The sequence below is a fragment of the Vicia villosa genome, linkage group LG7, assembly GCF_029867415.1.
Source record: "Vicia villosa cultivar HV-30 ecotype Madison, WI linkage group LG7, Vvil1.0, whole genome shotgun sequence".
In the NCBI taxonomy this organism is placed as follows: domain Eukaryota; kingdom Viridiplantae; phylum Streptophyta; class Magnoliopsida; order Fabales; family Fabaceae; genus Vicia; species Vicia villosa.
This window is the reverse complement of record NC_081186.1, coordinates 17,334,745-17,353,940: the sequence shown is the minus strand read 5'-3', so window position 1 is coordinate 17,353,940 and position 19,196 is coordinate 17,334,745. Positions and strand designations below refer to the sequence as shown.

Below are 19,196 nucleotides of genomic sequence, written 5' to 3'. Positions count from 1 at the left end.
GAATGAATTATATTATTTGCTGAAGTTCCGATAGATTAGTGTTGTTTATTAATATAAAAAGAAGTTCTAATAATACTATTACATTTATCCGTTATATTTTTATTGACCTAATAGCGGAAAGACAATTTGTTCGTTTGGGACTTATTTTTATGTTGTAAAGATTTTTATATTGTTGTAGTTATTTATTGGGTTTGTTTATTAGTTTTAATATAACATTTAACGTTTGGAATTAAGTTTCTATTGAAGAGAATTATGACATTAAGTATTTTGGTGGCTGTAATAGAGGAATGGTCATGTGTGAGTAGTAATGGGCTTTTAGTGTCATTAGTGATGAATAGAGTAATATATTATTGCAGATGAAGTAGGAAACATTGGGTTTGTTTCTATACGTTACGTAGTTTCACTTTTTAATATAAGGTTTATGCCCTCAAAGATTTTACGTTTAGTTTTTCAGAAGTTTGGTTGAGGAATTAGTGAAATGGGGGAGAACAGTTCAATGATTTCTGGTGGAAGGTGATTTCCTGCGTGTAAATTTGATTTGTAATGTAGACGGTTTAATCAGCTAATGTTGATACACGCTCTGTTATTTCTTTTTGCATGTTCAATCGTTGATTCACGTTTTATTGGAAATTATATACTGATTCTGAATAGTCTCTGTTCAGCAGGAATGCAAGGAAGATGAAATTTGATGAAACATGGGATATGCTCAAAAATGAATATCGCATAAAGAGGGTGTTGGAGGAGAGGCGGATTCAGAAAGAATGGAAAAGAAGTTGGGAAATGCTAAACATTGGGAGTGAGGTTAATGTGACGTCTGGCAGTGGTCCTAGAAGAAGTGCTCGTTTATGGAGCCAAATAACTGGGAAAGAGGTTGTGGTTGAAAGATTGACTGATGGGAAACATGATAACAGTTTGGCGAGTGGAGATGTGGCTAACAGGAGGTCTTCTCCTGTTACGATTGCAAAAGAAAAGAGGAGCAGGAGGGTGGAATCCATTGATACGAAGGAAGAGGATGGATACAAATACTATTCCTGGTGTAAGGTTATTGATTCTGTCAAAGTAGCTTCTGAAAATGTGCTTGTAAGTATATTAAGTTAGTTATGTTTGGGTTAAGTTTTTTCAAACACTCTTGTTTTTGAATTTCCTCTAATTCTATTTAAGTTGTATGGTTAAAGATGATATATTATATGCTATTGTTGCAGCAATTTCCTCAAGAAGTCGTCCGCAACTGCTTGGACAAGCGCTATACGCGCGTCTTGTTTCGTGATTCTGACTTCAAAAGGGTATTCAAGTGTGAGCTTCATTATTCCAAGAGGGAGTATGGAGTTGAGAGATATCTTTGGAAGGGTTGGTGCGATTTTGTGAAGGAAGGAGGCATTCAAGATGGTGACCGGCTGAGGTTTGTAATATGCGATAAACCTTGTTCATCAGTGCAACCTGGGACACAAATGGTAGCTGTGGCAGTGGTCAACCGATCCCGTTGTGGATAATGCAGTTGAAATATGAGTGTGTTATGTAATGATAGTTTTAGTAATGATGGTGTGACAATAGTTATGTATTAGTGGTGGGGTTGTGTTTGTTTTATGTTGTTCGAAGCTTGATGTAATTTTAAGAAGTATCTTTATGTTTCATGTCAGTTGTTGGATAAGTCCTATAATATGTTATATGTAATATTAAGTTTATTGTGTGGTTATTATATTAATAGATGTGTTTTATAAGATAGTTTTTAATGAATGTTTATAACCGAAATTAAATGTGAATGTTACAATATTGATACCATATATGTTTGTTGTTATATAAAAGACCAAAAACCACATTGAAACAGGTATAGTTTGCAGTGTTTTGAGTATCATACAAACACAAGTTGTGTCTTTGGTTTCTACTAAATGTATAAAACAGGAACTCTCATTCATTCCAGACAGATTGACTGTTTTTTAATTGCGAAAGTATGTTCACAGGTATGTACAGCAGTTTCTTGTGTAATTAAGTATTGGTATTATGTTGTTTATTATGTTAAAATACTCTCGACTCATAAATTAAGTATTGTAAATTTCAAGATGTATCCTGAAATTGATCCAGAATTCACACTGAATTACAATGACGAATTAAACAAAGTTTGGACAGTGCTCAACAACCAAGGTGTCCACCATGAGTTGATCTTTAATAAAGTTGGCGATCATCCGATGATAATAAGTGGTTGGTGCTTGTTAGAAGCATATTATGCTTTTCCTGTCGGCGTTATTGTTGAATTTGGTTATTATGGGGACAATAATTTTGGAATAAACTGGTTTAAAGAAGTGGGAGATTGGGTGGATTTACCGTACTTTCACAACCGATACACATTTGATGACAACATTCATTCGTTTGTTGTTACAGTTTCTCAGTCTTCATTAAATGATGGAAAATTAGTTTAGTAACTTATTCTAATACTTTTCAGTTTTTTGGGTTAAGGTTTAATGAAGTAATTGTATGATTTAACAGTTTGTGTTTGTATTGCAGAAGTTGGGGTTAAATACTGCAAGAATCTTGGGAAGTTGTGGGTATGAAGCTCTTGTTTTGTGTGGGGACAGCGGTATGTCCACAACAATGAAACTGTCAAACATTCATGATCCTTACAATACTGAGTTAGGTCCTGGGTGGGATATGTTTTGTAGATGTCATAAAATTGATGCCGGTGAATGTATTGTATTTAGAGTTGATGTCCGATGTCGTTGTGCAATATGTTACGTTTATAGGTTTCCCGGATAGTATATTGCAGTAACTGGCAGCTATCACTATAATTGCTTTTGAAGTTTTTTAGTGTCGATTTGTCAGTAAACCTTAAAAGGGATTTAAATTTAAGAATCAGTATAATAAAAGCAACAAATACAGGAATTATATATTGTCAAAGATCTCCTTGTAAACTACATTTGTAGTTGTTGTTTTAACTTTTGCATGTTGATCATGTATTAATATCTTGATTCCTTGTTTGGTTGTCACTCTTGATAGTGCAACATATATTTGTCCATGTGTAAAAACATCCCTTGGTAGGTATAGACCAACAGTATCCAAAGACTGTCCTTGGGATTTGTTAATTGTCATGGCATATGACACTATAATGGGGAACTGTCTTCTGTTGAGCTTGAACGACCATGGTGATTGGGAAGGTGACATATCCATTCGTGGGATGTACACCCGATTGCCACAGTTCTTTCCAGCTATTATCGAAGCTTCAATAACATGTGTCCCCAATTTTGTTACTATCAACCTTGTTCCATTACATAGTCCTTCTGACTGATCAATATTCCTCATGAGCATAATTGGTGTTCCAACCTTTAAATTTAAATGATGGGTAGGCAAACCAGATGTACGGAGGGAACTGAGAAATTCTGGAGTTAGGATATTTACCACTGTGTCGTCATTGATTTCGGACTTATCAACAGTATTGGAGCTGTAGTAATCCCGCATGTCTCCTGTATGAATTATATATGTGAGTTAAATGAAAATAATATGAAAAGTTCTTTTTGTAAAGGGTAGTGAGAGAGATGTAGATCTGGGATTAAGTCAAGGATATGATTGTTTATTTGTTCCACAATTTCTAATGTTGAAGCCAAAATTGCTCGACCCTTAAGGTATTGGATTGAATGAAAATTGTGAATTAAGTCAGGATATGTAGCATCAACAATGGCGACAATTGGGTCTTCGAACTGTGTTATCAACAGGTCAGGTGGAATTTCAAAATCTGTCACACCGTCATTGGGCTCAGATACTTTTCCTTCGCCAATTCTTAACAACCATTCAGAAAATTGTTGCATTTCATTTTTATCATCTTCGGTCGGACCGGATTGGAGGCGCATGTTTTTGGTTAATGTTAACACTTGAACAGAATTCCATATGTAAGACGCATTTATGGCAGAATGTACAATATCCGAACGGCTTCCTCGAGGGACAACAGGTAAAATCTGCCTGAAATCACCTCCAAACACAACAACTTTTCCACCAAACATCTCCTTGGAGTTACCGTATTTAGACATTAGGTCTCTGAGCGTTCTATCAAGTGCTTCAAAAGTATGCTTGTGTGCCATTGGAGCCTCATCCCAAATAATTAGTTTAGTTTGTCTAAGAAGGTCTCCCACATCATCATTGTACTCAATTTTGCAAGTAGAATTATCGAGCGTTGGCACTGGTATCTTAAATTTTGAATGTGCAGTTCGACCTCCTGGCAACAATAATGACGCTATACCACTGGTTGCGACTGTCAGACATATATCATGCTTCGACCTTAATGTTGCTGCCAGTGTTCTCCACATGTATGTCTTACCGGTTCCACCGTAACCATGTAGGAAGAAGACTGCACCATTCTGAGACTCAACTGCGCGCATAATTTTTTGATACATGGCTGTCTGTTCATCTGGGTCAAGGTTATCAGTAAGGTCTTTCACAAAATTGGTTTTCTTCAATAGCATAACTAACAATATAGTTATTATGAATCGCTAAATGATCAACCAAACATACAGTAGTATTATAAAATTTAGTTAATAATAATTTCAATGGTTTACCTGTAAGTCCACGAAAGAGATTTGTGAATTCTGTCTTTGTTTTGGCAATGTTATAATTGCGTTCGTCATATATCAGTCTATTACCTAATTGTTGCAGAACATATCCATCTGGATAAGGGATTGGTTTGAAATCTTTTAGTGTCCTTTTATTTTCTTGAAGCAGCTTTTCTATTTCAATCAGGGTCAAATGTTGCAATTCGGCATCTGTGAGAACCAATTCTGTTTTTCAACATTATAAATAAGAAAATTATGCATTGGCTAATAGAAGAGATCCATTTATATCTATATATATATATATATATATATATAGAGAGAGAGAGAGAGAGAGAGAGAGAGAGAGAGAGAGAGAGAGAGAGAGAGAGAGAGTGATAGATAATATAACTGCAACAATAATTTAGCATATATTGTTTAAATTTAAACTCTTAAAAACCTGTATTTAAAGCCAATTGCCTTTGAGCATGTAGGACACCATCAGATAACAGCTGCCATGATTCCTTCCAAACGTGTGCTGGGCGATTAACAGCACCTGACAATAGCATCACCACGAATAGTTTTCGGACAAAATGTCCAGAGCCCCACTCACTGGCCTCTTTGAGTGCACCAATATATTCTTTGTCATCTTCCAGAAATCCCATGGCAAAGCATGCATCTCTAAATGTTTCATACTGGGTATTACCGACCTTGCGAATTTCTTCATAACTTTTTGGTCCCTTGACTATCGTCAATATCATCCGCAGGTAAAAAAGTTCACCTGTTGTTGGTGGAACCCATATCAATCTCCCAATGGTGAATCCCTTTTTGCGGGGCCTCCACTCCCTTTCTTTTTTGTGGTAAACAAACTTAGACACAAATTGACCATAAGTGAGTGACTGTGCCTCAGTATACTTTGAGTTGGCAGATAGCCAACCAGTAAACATGGAATCAGTAACACTTGCATTCTCCAAAACATTTTCCATTCGATCGTGATCAGTGTAGTAAACAGCCTTTTCGCCTACCAAGTGATAAAACATACGTTCAACTGCCGGTCTTCTACCATGAATGTGAAAGGAGTAAATTCTCCAGCATGCTTCACATGGTGAGATATATCTGCAATCTAAGTATTGTTTTATTTCATCAACCGGTTCATTGTTGTTGGTTGACACCGAAGCTGTTATTCTGTCATAGCCTTTGCTAATGTATTTGAAAAGATATTTGATTGAAGTGCTCTGGTTACACCATTCCATGTTTATATGTGCGTTATATTTGAGGAGAAATCTTTTGTTATAAGGTACCACATGACGGTTGTCCAATGCGATACCATTTTTTTCAATAACGTGGGTTTTTGATCTTCTCCTATAGAGGGGATAACCTTCTGCATCAACAATAGTTTCCTCGTTAAACTTCTTTGGGAAGTATTTAGAGCATTTACCATTTTTCATACAGGTTGATGTCGTGCGCGCCACTCCACATGGGCCGTGCATCATGTTAGATTTAACCAACGCATACAACCTCGGGTGAACAGCAGGGTCTGGTATTTCAGCACAGATGATGTTGTCAATGTCAGATGGTGTGGGGTATTTGCTCTGAGGATGTAAGAAAATCAAAATATGTGCGTGTGGCAATCCCCTCTTCTGAAATTCAATAGTGTACATAACTATAAATGTACCAGTTAGTTAATATGTAATTTCAATTTAGGAAGAAGATGTTAATTAATTAAAAGAACATAAAAAAGCATACTTACAGGCCAAAACTTTCCCTAGAACATGCTTTTTTGTTATATCTGCAATGAGTTCGTCAAATTTGATTTTGAAGACTTTAGTAATAATATCGGGTCGATCGTGTGGTTGTAACCCAGTTTCGGACAAGGCACGGATAATTTTTGGCCATGTTGGATTGCAAGTAAATGTAATGAATAGGTCTGGAAAACCCAATCTACTTGAAATTTCCATTCCGTCAAAATACAGTTGATCCATATATCTTTTTCCCCCAACAAAAGATGAAGGCAAGACAACTCGCTTTCCCCGCTTTTGTTGTTGTCTGCCATCATCGTTATTGCATTCATCTGTCAACCTTTTATATTTTCCCACTCTTAATTTTGATTGATTATTTCGCAACCAGTTCAGCCTTTCAGATTCCATCATACAATAACCATCGACCAAGAACTGTTGAAATAGACGCCGTGAGTGTAGCAAAGTTTTTGCCTCCTCGCTACGGTCTTGTAACCTGTATGAAAGCCAGTCCTTGATGCTCTGACGATTTTGTCGGGTCACCTCAGTTTCATGGCGATATCTATGCAATATATTTTTCCTATAACCATCTTCACCATACGCAAATATCAGAGGGTATTGATATGCCAAATATGCTGGATGAAACTCATCAATACGTTGCAAACCACCGTTGCGTGCTTGAATAATAATGTCCCTATTAAGCGCAGAATCAATGTCTCCCACAATTAGTGCAGCAACTTCTGAAACCGTTGGTCTGTTATACACGCGTCCATCCTCAGGTCTATCACATATAACCCTCAGTTTTAAGTCTAAGAATGCATTATCTTCCAGGACATCCCTCGCCATTCTAAAGACTTTTGCATGAATATTGAACTCATCTAACATGATCTTCAAATTATGAACAGTGTTCTCATCAATTTCAGTATTGTCTCTACGGATTTTATGCGACGTTAAAAATAAATATAGGTAATGATCACGAAGACCTTAACTATTTGTGGATTATTAGAAATACCTGAAACACTTCATTCTATTAGTAACTTCATTATCTGTGTCATAAATATATAGCTGAGCATATTGCGGACGGTCTCCATTTTCTGGTAGTAGAGTACCTATTCGATGACAGGTTTGACCGTGCAGTCTCAAAGTTGGTGGTCCTCCTTTCTTTGAATATGTGGTGTCAAATTTCATTCCAGGAGAAGTAAACGAAAACATTGAGTTGTATGTTCGAATATTATTTCGATAATTTTTGCTCTCGGTAGATGTTTTGTTAAACAGCAGATGTCTCAACAGTGGGGGTGCCTCTTCAAGTAAAGGTACAACAATTTTACCACCGCGACAACAGCAATGGAATGTGGGAACATGTCCCTTTTTGGTTTTACTGGCACGTTCTTGAAGCCACATGTGTGCATGGAAATATGTACATTCCCATATTTGATCCCCTATATCAGAATATTCTGCAGATTTAGAAATTATCATATTGTCATTTGTGATCTAAAAATTTGATATGCCGTTGAAATGTTTAGTCCTTGTAATATTACCTTGTAAATTTGAATCTGCTAACGGTGCTTGTTCCATATCATCTTCAGAGTCTGAAGTATTGGATGAGCTGCATTCATCCTCGGAGTTAGACAGTGGCACTTGGGAATACTGTGTTTCAGGTTGTATGACAGAAAACTTTCTATTCTCTAATATAAGCCTTCTTTTCTTGCGAGCATCAATTGAATGAGCTCTATCTTCTACATTTGGAATAGAAACTGGGGAGACTATACTTGGGGATGGGGCACTGGTAGGATGACCACATGATGATTTCTTATTTTGCAATATCAGCCTTCTTTTCTTCCTTGCATCACTTACATCAGTTTTATCTACCAAGTTTCGAGAATGATCTGATTCAGTGCATTGGGCATCTCTCTTCTCCTTCATTCTAAGTCTTCTACTTTGTCTAGCAAATAGAAGAGTTAGTATGACTGGTTTGTTCATTAGTTTCTAGCATATTTCCTAAATTTAGCTACGATGCCAGTAAGTAGTTCTAAGAAGAATATGAGTGGACTAATCATATAAATCAATTCCAATTACAATATTAAACTGTATGAATTCTACAATATAAAACTGTATGGATTCACATTACTCAAGTGATAACAGTTGTTATGAAACAAACAGATATAATATTAATGGGGTATGTTGGAAAGTTCATTGGGATAAGGCAATAAGTGAAGCATTATCTGCTATATACTTTATACAATGCAAATGGAAGGTCTTGTCATTATAATTTCAAAACGTTATGTACAATCTTTATATTACCTATTATAACAGTCCTTATTAATGAGAACATGAATGGACATTAACATATTTCTAACTCTCATGTGTACCTTTATTTAACTCAGTAGGTGATCCCATTCAAGCCAATTGCAACAGGTGCTTAGATAAATGTCAACAATTTGAAGACAATACATACAATGTCATATGCACAGCTATATTAATTTTGATTATTTATAACATTCAACGGAGCATTTTGTCGGGGCAGGTTAGGTGTGTTGATTTCTCAGCATAATTGCAAGTTCAATTTCATGTTAGGAACTTTTTAATACGTTTATGACATTCAACGGAGAATTTGGTCGGTGCATGCTAGTTCTGTGGACTTCTCAGTAAAAATGCAAGTTCATTTTCACGTGCGTAACTCTTGAATAAGGTTTATGTGTCTTTTACCCGTGTAGTCGTAACCAATAATGCAAATTGTGGTTGTTATTAGTTGTAACAATATGTTTTAACAATAGCATGTAATGCTAGTTTGGATATTGGAGATGAGTAAAAAACAAAGAATATCATAGCAGTTGAATATATGATTAAGGAAAAACAGAAAAGTCTTATATTAAGATAACAGAAATTAAATTACATAGTTGTTACCAAACCAAAAGAAACAGACTTACAAGTCTGATTTGTTTATGTGGCAATACAAACAAAAAACAAATAAAGTGGAAAGGAAATAAAACATGTCCACACCATAAAACAAAAACACACCCAAACATACATAAAATTATGCAGGAACTACTAATCTATCTTCTCTATTTTTATAATTTTCTTTAACTTGTTTGATGAAATTTCTCCATCGCACGTGGCATCCGAGGTTGTTGACTCGCTTGATGCACCTGGAAAGTGTCTTTTTCCAGTAGGAGTAACTGGATATGTGTTGTGCGTTGAACTCACATCAAGATCCTGATACATAAGTGAACAAACATCACACAATTAATATTCAACAGTACATTAAAAGTGGAGTATATTTTAGTACAGTAAACGTCCTTACGACGACAAAATTAGGTTCGGATCGAATAGTGGTCATTGCTTCGACAGCAGGTTGTTTCATCTACAAATCATTCGAAAGATAGTACAAAATCATAATATGCGCAAAGTCAGTTTAAAATGATTTTAAGTTGCATAACACGTGCAAAGATTAAATTCAAATACTTCATCTGTGTCAAACTGATCAGCAAGCTCTTTCACAAAAGGGTCATTCTTCAATAGCATAACGACAGAGGCATTCTTCCAACGTGGTTGCCACTTAACTTTGAAAGCCATCTTGCAATCCAACATCTGATCCAATGCCAGTGGGAATTCCAAGGGATCATGAATGCCAGCCTGTAGGAGATTGCAAGACAAAGATCAGTTAACTCTGGCATAATTGTCTATGTTTTTCCAACGGTATGTAAACGGAAATACCTTAATCATTGTATGACGCAGCTGAGAAGCAGACAATCCCAAAAGTAACTCAACTCTCGGTCCCAAAATAGAAAGTTACAGCTATTCCCGGCATGAGTAACCTCAATCTCAATCTTATACCTACATTCGCAGTATACATAGAGCACTCAAAAAGGTCATGTTCAGTACCTTGACAATGAAACATATAAATGAAATAACATAAAACATGTGACAAGGATGTTAACCTAAAAATCTCTGCCTCAGTGAAATGTCCAGCCTCACACTCAAACGGAGCTCTGTCACCACGCGCAATACATGAGCAAGCATGACAACCACGATAATACCAGCCATACGGAGAGGCAACCAGCATTTTAGTTTCTCCAACAGTCGCACAAAATGTAATCTGCAATTATGGAACCAAAAGATAATACGATACACAGTCAAATGCAACGGAAAAATGGAAATATATACTAAATCAGAATAAATGGCCAACAACTTCCAAACATACAGTTCTGAGTTTAATAATATCCCCAATAGGCATTACAACAGCCTTTGAAAGCAATTTCTGTACAGGAGTCATCTGTTGATTTTCAGAGTTCTGTGCTGAAAGCTGTGAATTGGAACCCTCCTGGCCAGACAACGTAATCATGGAATCCTTCGGAAAACTGTCAAAGGAAGACAGTAATGTAACAATCACATTGCATAAAAATTAAAACCACACAAGAGCAAATCCAGGGAGCATACCTTTCTATAAACTCTTTCATCGGCAGCAAATCAGTATTCAAACCAAGGACGGTAACATTAAACGTGTTTGTCACGGACAGTGGAAACTTACCTATTCAAATAGAATGTTACATAACCATCTGTATCAAAATACAAGGATATCTAACACCAAACTTGATCAATTACTAACCCTGTTCCTTGACTTTAGCATATTGAATCATGACAAAAATAAGACCCGAATCATCTCCGCGCTCCTGCTTGAACTTCATGAATTGTTCAACATAGGATTCCCAAAGCGTGCAATTGATAGTATTCTCACTGAAGAAATAATACAAACCATGTCATCTACATAGTCACATAAGATATGTTCGATAAATTATACAATAAATATGAATACAAACCCCCGTCACGCAGCATCATGTTAATCAGCTGCTTCCGGCCACCTGATGTGGTATGTGAATACCCAATACTTTCCACCATACCAATGACATCTAAAACACATACAGCCAAAAAACCTTAAAATGAAACAACACATAAAAAACAAATCCAGTAAAACAGAATAGAGATAAAATATTCTACCTATTAGCACATCCTTGTTAAAGTTGCCGTTTATTATATCAGTAAATTTAGTAAACACCAACGGCTTTGGAGGTATTTCAGCGTTGTTATCATCCGTAACCGTAGTGCCAGCAGTAAACTTCAACATAAACTTATGAGACGAAGGTCTGAAAGCCGCAACATTAGCCTGAACCTTAAAATTGGAAACAGTGTAACTATGATCCAAGACCATTTTTTCAGAAAAAAGAGATACATGCGGTGCAGGAACAACAACATGTATGTCACCACCCTGGAAAAAACACTAAAATCAAACATACAACAAACCGGAAACAATATATGAAAAAACAACCGAACAATTCACTTCATTACCGATACATCAACACAAATCATCTCAAAATGCTCCCTCTTCTTCGAAACAACTGTCCATTTGTGGTGCACACGAACAGCAACTTTCCAAAGTTCTTTGCTGTCATTGATGTCACATATTTTTGCTAATGGTCTTGCCATATTGAACACTGGTATGATACTGCAGAAAAGTGTAGCCAAACAATACTATAAATAACAAAACCATGTAGGAGTTACAAACTCTTCATTCCACTCTTCATTACATAACCATAACCGATGCTGAAGCTGAATGGAAAGAAGCATATAAAGTCCTCATTAAGTTATGCTTGTAACACATAATAATGGAGCATAGAAGCTGCATGGACAAACCGAACTTAATGCCAATTATATGAGACATCAATGGTGGAATATGGAACAACATACCTTCATTAATCCTCAAAATTACACATGGCGCATCAAGAAGAAACAAATTCTGCTCTAAGACTAAGCCACTTGGCAGCACCACATAGAAAGTTCAAAAAGATAGAACTTTCTTATATTATAGATAATATTTATTAACTAATAAAATAATCAATTAATATTAATATTAATAAGGATTTCAAGTGTATTAATAGAACTATAGAAACTTCATTCATTTATCCAAAATACAGAAATGCATAACCACAACACTGAAACAAGAAAATAAGCATGAATTAGGAAGAAAAATGAGAACCTTAATAACCTGATGTCAACGTCGGCGACGGAATTCAAAAGACGTGGATCTCTTCATTTCACATCTCGAACTGAAGGGGATCCATATGGTGGCTGAAACAGGATCTGGATTGTTGCCGTGTCTGCGTCGTTGTTGGTTGGGATGAGCGCTTGTTGCTTTCGTCGGCGGCTGGTGAGTGAATCGGAGGGAGTTTCGCCGGTGAGGAGGTGCTTTGGCTGTCGGCGTTGTGGTGTTGTTTCACGGCTCGTTTCTTCTTTTTCCTGTATAAATGACAAAGACAACAACACAACAAATTAAGGGTTTGAAATTGTTTCTTTTTCCTGTACAGGTTTTGGTATGGCTTTGTACGTGAGAATTGGTTAATGGTGAGAGAGGTTAAGGGTTTGAAATTGTTTCTTTTGGGAGAGAATCATTTTTTTTCTCCTTTTATCACCTCCGAGAAATATCCAACCTGAAATCAAATTAAAAACACAGATTAAATGTCATTAAGTTTTGGCATTCATGTGGCTTCCATCTGTCGGAGTATTGCTTTGGAAATAAATAAATTGGTGTTTTTGAAAAGTTAAGGTCTTTATTGGTTTATGATTTTGTGGTTAAATGATATTAAAACATAATACTTGAAATAAAACGTAAAAAATATATATAAGTAATACTAATACTTAATTTTTTTTTTGTGATTTTGAATAAAAAGTGAATAAAAGTAAAAAAATGAATATTTAAAAAAAATTAAATAAAATAAAACGAAAATTAAAATAAAATGATAATAATAAAAAAAACTTATTTTATTTCTTTTTGTGATTTGTTAAATAAAAATAAAATTATAGTTAGAAACAAATTGAAGGGGAAAGAATGTTAAAAGTGGGATTCGAACTCGTGACCTTGTATTTGCAAACTTTACCTCCTTACCGATTATGCTATATTATTTGTTTGAAATAAAAAACCAATTGAAAGCATATGGAGTATCGGTCAGCATTTTTCTATTTATTAAAATATAAATAGTTTAAGAGTAAACTATTATATTTTAAAATATACTTTAAATCGAATATATATAAAATTTAAGATACCAATGTAAATGAACCCAAGATTTTATAAAATTCAATTTTTTGAAATAGTTTCGAATTTTTGAAAAGTGTGGGCAAATTTTGGGGTATGACAGAGTGATTTACCTCAACTGAGGATTTAATCCACTAATCAATCTTGATTACTGATCGGTCACCATTTCTGCTACTTTTCATTCTATTCTCGGTAATATTTTGTCATAGTTTGCAACATGTTAGTAAGTTATTTTAGCATTTTGGTCAAGTATTTAGTGTTATGTGTTTTAATCTTTGTTAAGTTTATTTAGTAGTTTAAGAGTTCCTTTGATGTCTTTTTTTTGTCTAGATTGGTAGTTTTCATTGCCTCAGGTACTATGGTCGAACAGCGGAGTTCTGAATACATCAAGACAGCTTTTCGAAGGGCCAAAGAAGCTGACACGGTCTGGTGGTGTCATCTGACACGACCGTGTCAGGCAAAGAAGAAAAAAAATGCAATTTTTGGGTACAGGAAGCATGACACGGTCGGACCGTGTCCTCTGACACGACCGTGTCAGCGTGCGAGCAGAAATCCCAATTTTTAGTTATTTTGAATCTGTGAGAGAAAAGGGTATTTCGGACTTGGCCGGAGACTTGAGTTCTGGCCTAGGAATACAAAAAGGAGCAGAGAAGACAAAGAAAAGGATCTGGGATCATATTAGGAGAATTGAACGGAGGAAAAGAGAATCAAGGGTTTTGGAAAGAGATATCTTCAAGAGCGGAAGCGATTGGAGATTGAAGCAATCCTCATCTCTTGTAATGTATACACCTACTTTTGCAATTTTCTTCATTATTATGAGTAGCTAAACATCTTTATGATAGGGGGATGTCCCTGAATTGCTAGTATGTAATGAATCGAATTACCGTTATTTTATGATTTTGAAGTTTTATGAGTTAAGTTTATATTCAAAGTGTCTAATGCTTTTTTCTATTGGAAAATAGATTCTTGATTTACGGTTAACGTTAGGTCGGACAAACCACGTTAATGCTTTTTGAATTATAACACTATTAGTGAATCGCTTAGGAATAAGGGTTTAACTATTGTGATCATCCATTCTTGATTACATGAACATGGTTCTTGGTGCAAAGTTAGGTTGTTAAGGAATTAAAACATAATTTATGTACCATATGATTTTCCGCTAAGGAATTAGGGAAAATAACTATTAAGAATTGTTACTTACTCAGACAAACGAATCTTTCATGAAATAGCGGTTATACGAATTACACGGCGGTTCATACATCTACCCTAGCATGTTTTCTCTTATTTTATTACAAAATCTCATTTTTAAATATTGCTTATTTCAACTTATTGTAATCTTTAACAAACCAATCAAATCAACCCCATGTGCTTTTTGTTCAATTGAATTACTGTCAAAACTTATATTGCCATAGAAGTCCTTGTGATCGATACTTGGATAATTTCCACTTTAATAACTACATCGGTAGAAAATAGTACACTTGCTATTTTACCGATCAAGTTTTTGGCGCTGTTGCCGGGGACTGCCAAATATAAGTTAAATAATAATTCAATTGAATTTTTGTTGCTCTGCAACCAAAATTTTATTTTCTGTATTTGAATTGCTCATACTAATATTCATCTAATCTTTGTATGCGAGGTAAGGCCTCAGCTAAACTTCTTTTTGACGCAGAACCAGAAAGATTATTTCGAGCAAGACGCCGAGAAGCTAAACAAAGAGAACTGGAAGCAAAAGAAGAACCGCTGATAGTTTCAGATCCCGAAACAGAGAAGACTCATTCAATACATTCTGAGCATTCAGATTCTGAACCTGAAACTATGGCCGAAGACCCACCTCCTGTGGAAAGGCTTTTAGGTGATTATGGAAGAGCAAATGCACCTCTTGGCCGGATGACAATTGTTAACCAACCGGTCAATGTTGCCCATTTTCAGCTACACCCGGCAACAATAAGACAACTTGAAAAGAAACCATTCTCTGGAAGGATCAATGAAGATGCAAATAAGCATTTACAAAGGTTTCTTACTATGACAACGTCGTTAAAGATAGTGGGGAATTCTGAAGAAGCCAAGAAATTGGTGATGTTTCCATTTACATTGTCAGACGATGCTGAAGAGTGGTTTTACTCTCTACCTGCTGGAAGTATCACAACTTGGCAACAAATGGAGACAACATTTCTGAATGAATATTTTCCAGCTTCTGTGTATATCCACAAGAGATATGATATAGTTAATTTCAAACAGAAGGAAGGAGAATCACTTGGAGATGCTTATAAAAGATTCAAGCGGTTGTTGGTTGCATGTCCTACTCATAACATGGATGCAACCGAGCAAATGCAGAATTTTGTGAATGGTCTTAAGCTTAAGACTAAACAACTAATTGACACAGCTGCTGGTGGTTCAACAAATTTTAAAACAGCCACTGAAATAAAGAATATCATTGATGCTATTGCAGCAAACGAACACTTAGAGCTGTATGACCGCAATGTAAATCAACCAGAAGGGTTAGTTGATTTGAAGTTGACGAATCAAGTCTTTAAGATGGAAGAGCGAATCGCAGCTGAAGTTGAGCGTAGAATGAAACAAATGGCTCTTGAAAAACAAACGGTGGCTCAAGTTCAGCCGGTTCAACCGATTCAAGCAATGAATTGTGAAATATGTGGAGGACCTCACTTTGCCGTGCATTGTGTGGCAACAGCCCAGCAGGTGGAAGAAATCAACTTTTTGAAACAGAACAACCCTTACTCTAATACTTACAATCCAGGATGGAAGAATCATCCGAGTTTCTCCTGGAAAGATCAACAAGGGAACGTTCCAAAACAAGGGGCTGCTCCTTATCAAGGTCTTCCACAACAACAGCAGCAATATAGGCCACCACAACAACAACCTTATCAACAGCCGTATCAGCAACCTCAACAACAATTCCAGCCACAGGGACAAAGAAAAGCAGATTGGGAGATTGCCATTGAAAAGATGGCCGCTCAAAGTTCCCAATTTCAAGAAGAAACAAGAAGTAATTTCCGAAACACTGGTTTGAAATTCAGATGAGTCAAATTGCACAACAAATGGCAAATCCTCAACAATCGGGTGCTCTACCTAGTGCCACGGTTTCAAATCCTAAAGACCATACTAATGTGAGTGCTATAAGCACTAGGAGTGGTAAAGCCAAAGAAGTTGTGGAGGAAAATGCTGAAGAAGAAGAGCCGTTGCTTGAAGTTGATGTGGAAATAAAGGAAAATGAGGTAGAAGCTGAGGATGTGGTTGTATCAGAACCGGTGACGAAAGGGAAGATTATTGAGCCAAAACCGGCCGTTAAACTTCCATTTCCTACTAGAAATAAAAAGAAGGGACAGCATGAGAAGAATTTTGAAAAATTCCTGGAGATGTTCAAGAAACTTGAACTGAATATTCCATTCCTAGAGGCGTTGGAACAAATGCCTACCTATGCCAAGTTCATGAAGGATATTATATCCAAGAAAAGGACCATCGATCGTGATCCGATTATTCTAACCGAAACTTGTAGTGCTATTTTGCAGGGTATGAAAATTCCGGTGAAAAAGAAGGATCGAGGTTCTGTGACTATTCCTTGTACCATTGGGGATAGATCTTTCAAAAAGGCCCTTATTGATTTGGGAGCAAGTGTGAGTCTTATGCCGCTATCCATTTACAAGAGATTGGGGATAGGTAAAGTGCAAGATACAAGAATGACACCAATTTGCTGACCATTCTGTGAAGAGACCATACGGGATCGTAGAAGATGTTCTTGTTAAAATTGACAAATTTGTATTTCCAGTGGATTTTGTTATTTTAGAGATGCCGGAAGATGAGGAGATCCCAATCATTTTAGGGAGACCGTTTTTAGAGACTGGGAGGTGTTTGATAGATATAGAAGAAGACACAATGACTCTGAAGGTTTATGATGAAGAGTTAAAAATTGATGTGCGAAACACCATGAAATACAAAGATGATGTTGCCACTAGTCAACACATCGAGGTGATTGATCAAATATGTGCGAATGAAAAGTCCTTGGAAATACAACAATTACCTTTGGATAAAGTGTTGAGTCTATCAATTTTTGATGAAGATAATGCGAGTGATGAAAAAGAGATGGAAGTGGTAGCCATGATGGAAGCAACACCAACCTTCAAAAGTTCTCGACCAAACCGATGGGACGATCTTAGGCAACCATTGGTGGAGGAGAAGAAAGATGAACGGAAGAAAGGGGCTGAATTGAAACAACTGCCGGAAAACTTGAAATATGTCTTTTTAGACACCGAAAGTAAGTGCCCGGCGATTATAAGTTCCCGCCTTGAAAGTCTTCAAGAGAATAAGCTCGTAGAAGTGTTGAAAAAGTATAAAGGTGCTATGGGATGGTCTGTTGAAGATTTAAAAGGAATTAGTCCTACGGTGTGCATGCATAAAATTCTTATGGAAGATAATCACAAACCGGTAGTTCAACCATAAAGGCGGCTCAATCCAGCTATGAAAGAGGTTGTCAAAAAAGAAGTTGTCAAATTATTAGATGCAGGGATGATTTACCCCATATCTGATAGTGCGTGGGTGAGTCCGGTTCATGTGGTACCAAAGAAGGGAGGAACGACAGTGATTAAGAATGAGAAAAATGAGTTGATCCCTACACGGACAGTAACAGGGTGGAGAGTTTGCATCGACTACAGAAGATTGAATTTAGCGACAAGAAAGGATCACTTCCCACTACCTTTCATTGACCAGATGTTGGAACGTTTAGCAGGGCATGATTACTATTGTTTCCTCGATGGTTACTCGGGGTATAATCAGATTGCGGTTGCACCAGAAGATCAAGAGAAGACCGCCTTTACATGCCCGTTTGGTATTTTTGCTTATCGAAGAATGCCTTTCGGGTTATGTAATGCTCCAGCCACATTCCAGAGATGCATGCAAGCCATCTTCGATGATATGCTTGAAAAGCATATGGAGGTTTTCATGGACGACTTCTCGGTTTTCGGTAAGTCTTTTGATAACTGTTTGACTAACCTTGCTTTAGTTTTAGAAAGATGCCAACAGACAAATTTGATCCTCAACTGGGAGAAATGTCACTTCATGGTGCGTGAAGGTATAGTTTTGGGTCACAAAATTTCCCATAAAGGGATAGAGGTAGATCAAGCAAAAATCGAAGTTATATCAAAGCTACCACCACCAATGAATGAAAAAGGTATCCGAAGTTTCTTGGGACATGCGGGATTTTACCGTAGGTTCATAAGAGATTTCTCTAAAATAACAAAACCCTTAACCACTCTTTTGGTTAAGGATAAGGTTTTTAATTTTGATAATGATTGTGCCGTAGCATTTGAAACTCTCAAGAAAAAATTAGTTTCGGCACCAATTGTTGTGGCCCCAGATTGGTCTCTACCTTTTGAGATCATGTGTGATGCAAGTGACATTGCAATAGGGGCAGTCTTAGGACAGCGGAGAGAAAGGTTGTTGCATGTTAATTACTATGCTAGTCATGTTTTGAACCCTGCACAGATGAACTATGCAACAACCGAAAAAGAGTTGCTAGCAGTTGTGTATGCCTTCGATAAATTCAGGCAATATCTGTTGGGTTCTAGAGTCATTGTTTATACTGACCATGCTGCTTTGAAGTATCTCTTTGCCAAACAGGACTCTAAGCCAAGGCTTCTCAGATGGATTTTACTCCTTCAGGAGTTTGATGTAGAAATTCGTGACAAGAAAGGGTGTGAAAACACCGTGGCGGATCACCTTTCTCGAATGTCACCTATTGAGGAAACAAAAGAGAAGCGACCAATAAAGGATGAGTTCATAGACGAACATATCCTTGCTATTATTGGTGTCCCTTGGTTCGCTGACTATGCGAACTATCTGGTAGGTGGGGTA

At 36.6% G+C, this 19,196-nt stretch overlaps 5 protein-coding genes across 5 annotated transcripts; 2 read left to right on the top strand and 3 right to left on the bottom strand.

Moving 5' to 3' along the window:
- The first annotated feature begins 478 nt into the window (after positions 1–478).
- On the top strand, positions 479–1,616 carry LOC131618718 (uncharacterized). The gene is made up of 3 exons (XM_058889884.1): positions 479–513; positions 666–1,080; positions 1,203–1,616. The coding sequence occupies exons 1-3, from the start codon at positions 479–481 to the stop codon at positions 1,488–1,490; spliced, it is 738 nt and encodes a 245-aa protein (XP_058745867.1). The 3' UTR covers positions 1,491–1,616.
- A 1,258-nt stretch (positions 1,617–2,874) lies between these two features.
- On the bottom strand, positions 2,875–8,224 carry LOC131618717 (uncharacterized). Its single transcript, XM_058889883.1, has 7 exons — positions 7,783–8,224; positions 7,257–7,698; positions 6,259–7,175; positions 4,969–6,171; positions 4,539–4,757; positions 3,605–4,447; positions 2,875–3,452 (listed from the first exon to the last, which is right to left on the bottom strand). Exons 1-7 carry the CDS (start codon positions 8,222–8,224, stop codon positions 2,875–2,877), a joined length of 4,644 nt encoding a protein of 1,547 aa, XP_058745866.1.
- Positions 8,225–9,573: 1,349 nt separating this feature from the next.
- LOC131618716 (uncharacterized) lies at positions 9,574–10,881 on the bottom strand. The gene is made up of 7 exons (XM_058889882.1): positions 10,851–10,881; positions 10,682–10,772; positions 10,446–10,602; positions 10,183–10,340; positions 9,959–10,078; positions 9,707–9,877; positions 9,574–9,605 (listed from the first exon to the last, which is right to left on the bottom strand). Exons 1-5 carry the CDS (start codon positions 10,879–10,881, stop codon positions 9,964–9,966), a joined length of 552 nt encoding a protein of 183 aa, XP_058745865.1. The 3' UTR covers positions 9,574–9,605; positions 9,707–9,877; positions 9,959–9,963.
- Positions 10,882–10,894: 13 nt separating this feature from the next.
- Positions 10,895–11,502, bottom strand: LOC131616990 (uncharacterized). The gene is made up of 3 exons (XM_058888392.1): positions 11,240–11,502; positions 11,062–11,151; positions 10,895–10,978 (listed from the first exon to the last, which is right to left on the bottom strand). Exons 1-3 carry the CDS (start codon positions 11,448–11,450, stop codon positions 10,926–10,928), a joined length of 354 nt encoding a protein of 117 aa, XP_058744375.1. The 5' UTR covers positions 11,451–11,502; the 3' UTR covers positions 10,895–10,925.
- A 3,641-nt stretch (positions 11,503–15,143) lies between these two features.
- LOC131618714 (mediator of RNA polymerase II transcription subunit 15-like) lies at positions 15,144–17,044 on the top strand. Its single transcript, XM_058889881.1, has 4 exons — positions 15,144–15,180; positions 15,778–15,972; positions 16,021–16,268; positions 16,367–17,044. The coding sequence occupies exons 1-4, from the start codon at positions 15,144–15,146 to the stop codon at positions 17,042–17,044; spliced, it is 1,158 nt and encodes a 385-aa protein (XP_058745864.1).
- The last annotated feature ends 2,152 nt before the right edge of the window (positions 17,045–19,196 follow it).

What these genes read in the sequence shown, in the direction of transcription:
- LOC131618717 (XM_058889883.1), bottom strand. Translation starts at nt 8,224, where the DNA reads ATGAACAAACCAGTCATACTAACTCTTCTATTTGCTAGACAAAGTAGA. An exon ending in AATAGAATGAAGTGTTTCAG is followed by an intron (nt 7,176 to 7,256) that starts GTATTTCTAATA and finishes TAAAATCCGTAG; the next exon opens with AGACAATACTGAAATTGATG. An exon ending in TCTCTTTCGTGGACTTACAG is followed by an intron (nt 4,448 to 4,538) that starts GTAAACCATTGA and finishes CTATATTGTTAG; the next exon opens with TTATGCTATTGAAGAAAACC.
- LOC131618716 (XM_058889882.1), bottom strand. Translation starts at nt 10,881, where the DNA reads ATGATTCAATATGCTAAAGTCAAGGAACAGG. An exon ending in TGCTAAAGTCAAGGAACAGG is followed by an intron (nt 10,773 to 10,850) that starts GTTAGTAATTGA and finishes CTATTTGAATAG; the next exon opens with GTAAGTTTCCACTGTCCGTG. An exon ending in ACTGAGGCAGAGATTTTTAG is followed by an intron (nt 10,079 to 10,182) that starts GTTAACATCCTT and finishes CTGCGAATGTAG; the next exon opens with GTATAAGATTGAGATTGAGG.
- LOC131616990 (XM_058888392.1), bottom strand. Translation starts at nt 11,450, where the DNA reads ATGGTCTTGGATCATAGTTACACTGTTTCCAATTTTAAGGTTCAGGCT. An exon ending in TAACAAGGATGTGCTAATAG is followed by an intron (nt 11,152 to 11,239) that starts GTAGAATATTTT and finishes TATGTGTTTTAG; the next exon opens with ATGTCATTGGTATGGTGGAA. An exon ending in CATGATGCTGCGTGACGGGG is followed by an intron (nt 10,979 to 11,061) that starts GTTTGTATTCAT and finishes TTATTTCTTCAG; the next exon opens with TGAGAATACTATCAATTGCA.
- LOC131618718 (XM_058889884.1), top strand. Translation starts at nt 479, where the DNA reads ATGGGGGAGAACAGTTCAATGATTTCTGGTGGAAG. An exon ending in TCAATGATTTCTGGTGGAAG is followed by an intron (nt 514 to 665) that starts GTGATTTCCTGC and finishes TCTGTTCAGCAG; the next exon opens with GAATGCAAGGAAGATGAAAT. An exon ending in TAGCTTCTGAAAATGTGCTT is followed by an intron (nt 1,081 to 1,202) that starts GTAAGTATATTA and finishes CTATTGTTGCAG; the next exon opens with CAATTTCCTCAAGAAGTCGT.
- LOC131618714 (XM_058889881.1), top strand. Translation starts at nt 15,144, where the DNA reads ATGGCCGAAGACCCACCTCCTGTGGAAAGGCTTTTAG. An exon ending in ACCGATTCAAGCAATGAATT is followed by an intron (nt 15,973 to 16,020) that starts GTGAAATATGTG and finishes GTGTGGCAACAG; the next exon opens with CCCAGCAGGTGGAAGAAATC. An exon ending in AGCCACAGGGACAAAGAAAA is followed by an intron (nt 16,269 to 16,366) that starts GCAGATTGGGAG and finishes TTTGAAATTCAG; the next exon opens with ATGAGTCAAATTGCACAACA.